The sequence below is a fragment of the Glandiceps talaboti genome, chromosome 3, assembly GCF_964340395.1.
Source record: "Glandiceps talaboti chromosome 3, keGlaTala1.1, whole genome shotgun sequence".
In the NCBI taxonomy this organism is placed as follows: domain Eukaryota; kingdom Metazoa; phylum Hemichordata; class Enteropneusta; family Spengelidae; genus Glandiceps; species Glandiceps talaboti.
In genome coordinates, this window is record NC_135551.1 from 24,028,503 (window position 1) to 24,037,529 (window position 9,027).

General features: G+C 36.1%; 1 protein-coding gene across 4 annotated transcripts; it reads left to right on the plus strand.

Annotated features, from left to right (window-relative positions):
- Positions 1 to 350: 350 nt before the first annotated feature.
- On the plus strand, positions 351 to 8,873 carry LOC144432646 (putative HIT-like protein Synpcc7942_1390). 4 transcript variants are annotated; one of them, XM_078120911.1, is made up of 6 exons: positions 351 to 437; positions 1,439 to 1,581; positions 2,951 to 3,112; positions 5,041 to 5,145; positions 6,577 to 6,649; positions 7,108 to 8,873. In XM_078120911.1, exons 2-6 carry the CDS (start codon positions 1,459 to 1,461, stop codon positions 7,197 to 7,199), a joined length of 555 nt encoding a protein of 184 aa, XP_077977037.1. In that variant the 5' UTR covers positions 351 to 437; positions 1,439 to 1,458; the 3' UTR covers positions 7,200 to 8,873. The 4 variants fall into 4 exon arrangements, with proteins under 4 accessions (XP_077977037.1, XP_077977035.1, XP_077977036.1 ...); XM_078120909.1 differs by having other exon boundaries at positions 360 to 437; positions 1,430 to 1,581; XM_078120910.1 differs by lacking the exon at positions 5,041 to 5,145 and adding an exon at positions 5,207 to 5,311 and having other exon boundaries at positions 360 to 437; positions 1,430 to 1,581.
- Positions 8,874 to 9,027: the final 154 nt, after the last annotated feature.

A 9,027-nucleotide genomic window follows, 5' to 3' on the forward strand; every position in this document is an offset into this window, starting at 1 on the left:
GAATTAGAAAAAAAGGTACAACATCACTGTTTGTAGATTGCAACCTCACAAGTGCGTATCTGAGCGCAAATTATGCTGTACTAGTATTGCTGAAATTCTCAGTTTCCAAACAGGGCGTGTTGTCAGACTTTCCATTGGCCAGTGAGTATATCACTAGACGCCACAATCTGTCTAATATTTGAGACATGTTAGGCGATCGATATGCCAATATCACGGTTTTGCAGCAACCATATGAACCTCACAAATCTATATACCAGTACTGTACACCTCGTTTCGCTTCAGTGAAAAGTGTGCATTTTCTGGTTCACTTAAAGGGTCTTTTGATATTCATCACTGACTTAGTAGGTAAACAATGGCGAACCACCTGTTGTTTGCTGGCTTTGCTATACTATACTTTCGGACGACGTGGCATTGTTAGTCACTCGGTCTATCTGCAGGTTTGTCACACACATACCCTCTCTTTCTCTTTTCATATAGTACTCCTCAGTTCTTTCAACATTTATCTACATATCGAGGGGCATCATTTGATAATTACCATTTCGCAGTAATATATGAGATAGCGTGCCGTCATCGCAGATATATTGTGTATGGGCTGAGCGTTGAATTGAAATACGATTCATAAAAACAAAGTGACAGTTCGACTCTGTCAGTCTAGTCCTGTAAACAGCGTAGACCTACGGAACATATGATCCTGGCAATACCGTGATTGTCGACAGAGTTTCGACTTCCTTGGTCTGCAAGCAGGACTAGACTCTGTCAAGTAAGATTGCTCTTGGAGACGTGGCATTGATCATGAGTTGAATACTTCGGTTACAATGCCCCACACAGATTCGCTGAATATCACCCAACCAATATTTATTACAATTCAGCGACCCGTTCTGAATCCGTCTTTACATATGTGTGTATTGTCACGTTGTTAAAATATCCCGGCCGACAGATTCTGTGGAGAGGTAGCCTGTACTACTAGCTGAATCTGACTCCTTAACACTGTGATAGTGATAGTGAACGAGTGATAGTGAATGTGATAGTGAACGAGTAACACGGATGCAACAGAGTCGCGGATTCAGCCAGTAAACAGGCTAAGGGACTCCCGGGATCAACAATGCTAGGAGAGGGCATTGAGGTATACTAGGGGAGGGGGAACAACAAGCCTAGCTAGGAGAGAGGTTTGGCGGTATATGAAGAGAGGGCACAACAAGGAGAAAAAATGCCAATACACAACTGAAATGTCAACCCAAAATCAAAAACACGAAAGTTTCATACAGAACGTAAATATGAAAGATTGTGGGGGTGGGGGTGGGGGTGTGTGGGGGGAGTTGTACACCTGTGACCACATTCCCTCTATCACTGTATGTCAAGGCCTATAACTCTTAAAATGATGATTTGCAATTGTGTGATGCACTAATTAAACTTCCAATATGAACTCAAGATACTGCAGGTTTCCATGGAAACTGTAAGATGTGTACAACTGGTTCTGATCATGCCACTTCGCCCGCAAGACGTTTCGTTCAAAACGGTTCACTGCAGAAGGCATTCTTCCTCTTCGCTGGATTGGTATTTGGTTGCTTAGCAATGAGATTGGTAAGTTCAATATATAGTACCCGACCAAGGTATGTTTTAGGATTTCAAATTTGATGGCAACTGTGAGAACAACAATAGTTTGGTGTTCAACATTGAAGACGAAGTCAAGCTACATAATTTAGATCCATATACCACAATGGTTAGAGATATAGAAATGGTGTCTATATCAGGTTAAGGTTATACAACGAACTGATTTGAATAAACATCGAAGAAAGTGCCTCATTGGACAAGATCATTTTACTGTCTCGATCTGAACTACAGTATATTCAACCAACAACTAGAAAGTATTATAGGCCCTATATCACATTATGACGTGTTTGTGTGTGTGTGTGTGTGTTTGTTTGTTTGTTTGTTTGTTTGTTTGTTTGTGTGTGTGTGTGTGTGTGTGTTTAATTTCATTCACTTTTAACACAATACCTACAGAGAGGTTTATTATATACGTTTCATACTAGTTGAACTGTGCGTTGAATGGTCAAATTGTCATGTGATTATTGTTGTATTTTTGTAATATCCTTCTCCACTCTCAATAAATACATTTTATAATTATGATAAATGTGTTCCGATTAATTACATTTAAAATTGGAGGTAAAATGGACTCCCATATCAAAAGTAGCCCCAAATCTGTCATGTGTCATGTAAAGTTTACTCGCAAGGCATGATGGGTGGCAACATGGCGCTGAACATGTTCGTCCGAAGTCACAGTAGCCGTCGTATGTTATTTCAGATGGCCACAGCGCTTGCTTTGGCCCCAAGAGTTACCATTGCCCATCAGGTAGGTAACAAAGGTGTTTTAACAGTGGGAAACACTTGCCTTGCAGTGAACAATTAGCCCCCAAATGTATTTGTAAATTGTTGCATAAGCTTTGAAAGTTGAAGTTGTACAATGTGTTTTATCCGTACCACAATCGATCGTGTGTGACGGTGTGGATATCTCCCTAGAACATCATACAATTTACAATATACGTCACTGTTTCACGTAAAACTATAACAACATTGCATCAAGTCGCACCCATTTGTGTTGAGGGTCTGAGGATACTAGTGTGTCAACATCTCAGGTCAGACCGAGGTCAGACCACGTTATCGATGACCACGCCCCCTTTATCAAATAAACAGTTGTTGATGACTAGATCGTATCAGGAACTTATTATTTATTGAACTGTCCCTTTGCTCCAGTGTAGAAGATCAGTTGCTGTACTATCCAACGTCATTATGTGTTTGATTATGGTAGGGTCTGTTTGTTTGCACTGCCAGACCCATTCTTGCCTAGAGGTATAGATGTACAGTATTTCAGACCTGCAGCAGTAATGAGGTGTCATCAAGTGAGAGACAATAATGATTGTTGTGTTTTTTTTTATATTTGACAATACAGATGTACAGTACGTCAGACTCCTGTGGTAGCAGCAGTGATGAGGTCATCAAGGCAAAAGCTGCAGCTAGTGCCAGGAATAGATTTGGAGACAGAGAGCCAACAATATTCAGTAAAATTATAGATAAAAGTCTCCCAGCAGATATCATCCATGAAGACGATTTGGTAAGTATTCATAGAATACTAAACTTTGCAGCTTTTATCCTCTGATAAAGCTCAGAACACCAAACAGGTGGTCTGAGCCTAAAGGAAGGAAACAGGAAACAATATCTGAAGGAAATAAGTACTTAAGAGTCATGAATATGCATTGTTAATCTAATACATATTCAAATAGGGGGCTGAAAACATAACAATTGCATAGAGAAGCTGGAATAGGCATAGTACCAGGAATCAAATAAAAAGAAGATAGAGAGGAGGAAAAGGTGATGCAGAGAAATATGAAGAGGATTTTTTATTCTTTAACTTTTTTTTTAAATTGACCGGCTGACCCATAGTTGCTATGAAAAGTAATGAGAAACATAAAAAAAAACAGGGTCACCCTATTGTCATTATGAATAAATTACAGAGTAAGTGTAGTGAAGACAATCGTGACAAGATTTCGGTTTATTCTTCCAAAAAGTAGTTGAGTTTATGAGAGGAATTTTCATTTAACATGATGAACCTGGATTCAATGAACATGTGTACACACAACAATTATTTATTTATATATATATATGGGAATCTACATATAGCTTTGCTAGACGTGTCTGACCCCTTAGGTACCAAAATAATAAAACAGATATCTTGGATATTATTAATAATTTGATTAATGACATCAGATTTGCTATTTATATTTCATAATCAAGCCAAGCTGTAGCAGTTAAACCAAAACTAATGGTTTATTTCTGGATATTTCATGTTACAGTACAGTCTGTGTATGCTGTAGGGTTAGTCAGGGTCCAAGTCACTACAGCTACAGGAGTATACCGTTATCCCTAATTATAATTTCCTGCAATTTCAGAAACCTAGTTTGTGTTAAAAAGGATAAATGTTCCAATAATTGTCTATATTCAGCAAGACAAATTCTTCACATATTGCTTTGTTGATTTTTTGTAAGTTGACCTCCAGTAATTTACATTAACTTTTGGCAATTAATATCCATATTTGATTTGCAATGCAAATTATCAATACTGCACAATGGCAACATTATGTTCTACTGAAAACAAGTTCACAAGTTCACAAACACATAACAACTATGCAAAGGCCTAACAAAAAAAAATTGTGTGGTTCCAATTACACTCAATTTTAGAATAGCTGGGGTCGGTACATTTTTTTTTCATGTGTGTCGAGTTCTGGTTGTTATGGTTTCCGTTGTTTTCCATATGGTCTCTGTGTTATTGGTTTCTTCCCATCAGATGTACAGCCATTACAGATTGAAAGAAGTTTTATATTGTCTTTTTAAGTTGATGACAGTTCGGCATCCACTATTTCTTGAGAGACTTCTCAATTTTCACAATTTTATTTTATTTTTTCTTGAATATGTAAAAACAATGTTGAGGTTCGACAGTGAAAAACTAGGTGGGGTTGGGTAACTGGAACCAAACAATTTTATTCTTTAGGCCAAAGCTTAAAATGGGATACAACCTTTTGCAAACTGTAGTTACTATAATATTCTTCAACATACATGAGATTTTAGCATATTAAGCTCATAGTTTAAGCAAATATGTACGTTCTGCTGGATAGAGGTGGGGGTGTTTTTGTTTTTGTTTTGTTTTTTGACATAATCAAATAAAGCCAACCCCACCCTGTCTCAGATCCCACCTCCTATTAAGCCTCAGTCTCATAAGTTAGTATTTATTTTTTGATGAAGAGAGAGAGAGAAATATTGTACCAAGAAAGTATAATCTTATTGTGTTAATGTTGAGTGACAGATTAGAGTAGTGCTGACTAGAAGTATATGAAAACATGGTAAAAGAATCTTGTCACAGTAAATGTCTCAATATGATAGGTGATAAAAGTTAAATGTATATTTAACATAAGTATTTTCCTGTTTTTGTAAGTTTTTGAATCTGAAAATAATAATAATTATGCAGATAAATCCTACTTCTTTCTAGTGTTTAGCATTCCGTGATGTAAATCCACAAGCTCCCAAACATTTCTTGGTGATTCCTAAGGTTCCTATCCCGGGCATCAGTCAAGCTGATGATTCTGACAATGAGGTGAGATTGATATGTACAATGTATACTGAACTGTTTTTACCCTTCCCAACCATTCTTACAGTGCGTTGCATTCCAAAGTAACAATCCGTTGGCACCTGTTCACTTCCTGGTTGTTCCTAAGGATCCTCTTCCAGCATTAGAAATGGCGGATGATGATGACACACAGGTACCATACTGAAATAGTATCTTTAATGTGGTAGTTGTACATACACAACAAGGCATTGGTACCTATTAAAGCCATTTCCTACGAGAAGTATCCTTTTCATATACTGACTTTCAAAGTCTTGTAATGGTCATATACAGAAGTTATGGAGCATGGAGAGGCTTCTATGATGTAAACACACACATTTCTCTTTCCTGGACTACTACTTTATATTTCTTTGAACTCAGATAAAAGACTTTCATCTACATGATTGTAAACAATTCAAGGTTGTGTGTGTGTGTGTGTGTGTGTGTGTGTGTGTGTGTGTGTTAAACCCAACATTGTTATGTTCAGTAAAATTTCTATTGCTTTAAGCAATCCACTACACTATCAAGTTATGCTACTCAAATCCAGGTTGCTAAAATTTAGACTTGTATAAATATAGCTCCCTTGTATAAATACAGGATTCTACCTGTGGATTTTGTCAGTGCAATTTACATATGCATTATTTACATGAACCAAAATGGCCTTTGAGAGGGCAAACACATTGAATAGCCAAACCTATCCTTGAATGCTTGAGTGCATAAATATTTTCTATACTGTCATATTATTCTAAACTGTACTACAAGATGCCGAGAGACTTGACTATCTGACTTGGCAGTATATAGGTGAACATCATATTCAAGCCAGATAGCCAAATTAAAGATGCATGAAAAACAATGTTGGAAACACCCAAATAATATCAGTACCTGTAAACTGTGTTCACATCATTTATAAACCAGTCTCTGTTACAGTAATGCTAAAATCCACATTTCCTAAAGAGGGGTTATTTTTTGTTACATTAGCAGAAAAGTCTATACCATGGCTTGGCTTGCAAGAATGAAATTTGGGTTTATGATATGTGACAGACCAGCTTGAACAAGCAGTACTGGATTTAACTTGGCACACCATGTTGGAAGTACAGAGACATTTATTACACTCGATCATTTGATAAGAACACTTTTAAGACCCCTTTATATAATAGTTCACATTCACAAACAAAATTCAAGTTCCTCTGGCATTTCATGTACATGTAGAGAGGTCATAAAATTGTTCTTATCAAACTATGAAATGGAATACATGTCTTGTAGTTCATACATGCTGTGCCCAGTGTTATTTAGCCCAATTCATTTATATACTTTCCAGTTCAGCTTGTACATGCTAGACTGTTGTTTGTTGTATCTGAAACGTCAAGTTTTCATATTTGCCACTCTGTGAATCACTGAACTCTGTTTATCTTCTCTTACTAGTTACTTGGTCATATGTTAAATGTAGCCAGGAAAACAGCTGTAAAAGAAGGCTTAGACAATGGTTATAGAGTTGGTAAGTTTTCTAGCCTGATTTCTATAACTATAAGTATCCCCCTACTTGTTACAGGATAATTTTGGCATCATCTTAAAATCTTGGGTCTCTTTGCAGCACTGTACAAGACACACCACCACCAAGAAGTGCTCTTTATTAAATATTTTACTTTTTTCTTTTGATCTGCGGAAAAATGTCCTCTGGCATGCGGGAATGAATGTTGGCCTCTGTAATGATGTTGAACTGTTCCTGATAATTGTCTGTCTGATGAAATAATGATACTCATTCAATGTTTCCTTTACCATGCTTCATTTAGACCAGACAGTTTCAAAACTTCAAAGAATGGCAGATACACATGATACAAATTACAGGGTATTTTTCCTCAGAATCCACAGAAACAATTTAAGATAACATCACCTAACAAGTACATGTTAATTAGATTCACAATTTTGTCTTTTATTTTTTATTTTCATCACCAGTAATTAATGATGGTCCCGATGGTGCTCAATCTGTATATCACTTACACATCCATGTCTTGGGTGGACGACAGATGGGATGGCCACCAGGATAAACTCAGCACGGATTTCATGATGTATATTATTGGTGCTTATCATTGGGGAAACGAGTGAATTTTCAGACTGCTTCAAAAATAGAGACTATTCGGTAGAGATGTTGTGATAGTGGAGATGAAAAATAACAAACTGGTAGTTTATGCAATGGACACTTCAGGTTTTATAACTTGGTCAAAACTGAAATGGAAGAATAATCAGGGTTCTCTACAGGGTAGTTTTAAAGTGTACATTCAACCATATGGGCTTCTGTTTACTGATTTTAGGAAAGTGTCATGATTATAGAACATAAAGAAAATATAAACACCATACAAATGGACCTGTAACACTAACACTAACATTAACACGCCATATTTAGTTCTGTATAGTCAACCATTTAACAGGCACCACAGAAGTGAAATGAAATGAAATGGATATCAAATTAATGGCATTCAGTATCAGAAACAGGAAAATGTACATGTGTTTGAGAAATTTGACAAGTTTTGTAAAGATTATCCAGTTGGAGAAGTACAGTACATTATAGTAGTTGTACAACAGCCAATGAAATCAATCAATCAAATTTCTATAGCGCTGATTTCCAGAGCAATGTTCTGTTCAGTAGCAATGAATGGCTAAAGCACACCATAGGCTTTGGTGAACAAATAAGTCTTCAGTTTTGTTTTGGAAAAATCTAGGCTAGAGGCTTGTCATATTTGAATTACTCTGGATGTCTATAGGCAGAGAAGGATGACTCTTAAGAGTGTGGTGTGAAGCACATAATTGGTGGCTGTATACGTACATGCACATGACGTTCAAGGTATTGGAGAAATGTTGAAGAATTTACAAAGTGTTTCTGTATCATAATTTTTTCGGAAATAACGGGAAAGTTTAGATAGCTCTCATTATGACATACAGTTTTATATAGTTTGTGATTATATATCCAATCAATAGTACTATTTCCTCTAATGTCCTACACGGTAGATGTCTTTGACTAATTTTAAAGAAATCTAATTTCTCAAAACTTTTTTGGATTTGGGCCTATGACTAATTCTATTACAAATATCATTAAAGGAAAATGCACTGAGTATTCACCTTTGTGTTTTGGAGCCAAGACTATTATTTGTGACATTTAGCCAAATTGCATGCAGTATTTGTCCTTATTCTATTGTGTAGTTATCTCGGTGTCTGTGACAGTGTACTTCATCATCACCTAGTCTTGCAACCAATGAGATGTGCCAACCCTGTCATCCTAATATTATTATTAGGTAACTGTAATGATATCTCTTTTTTTTTTTAGAAGGATTGGGGCTTATGTTAGTTGTGTTGCAAATAACATTAAAACAAAATGCTATGTTCACATTTGGAGCAAAGACAGCACTAGTGACATTTCTCTTAGTCACATTACTGATAACAAGTGCAGTGTTCATGTTTGCATTTATGAGCAAAGAAACCATTATTTGCTGTTTATCTCAGTAGTCTTATTATTATTATAAGATAAATAACTTTAGTTATGAAACATCTCAGAACAATCGCTATCATGTTATGTAACTACATATTTTTGAAAAATTGAACGACGAAAAAAATTGTCTTCAATTTTTTGGGGTATCTTTTGTCAAGAAGTATAAATTTTGAAATTCTTAATGTTGTGGAACTACATATGCTTTATGGGGCCTCAGAAGGACATTATTTTAATAATAAAATGGAAAAAAAAGTTATTTGAGTCTGGTGTGTGAATTTCTTTACTGTAGTTTCAGCTGTTGTGAGTCTAAAACTGAATCTGAGTTTTTTTTGTCCATGTAAATGTATTGTGAAAAATGCCATTAGAAATGATCTTAGTTTTGCAATTCTTGT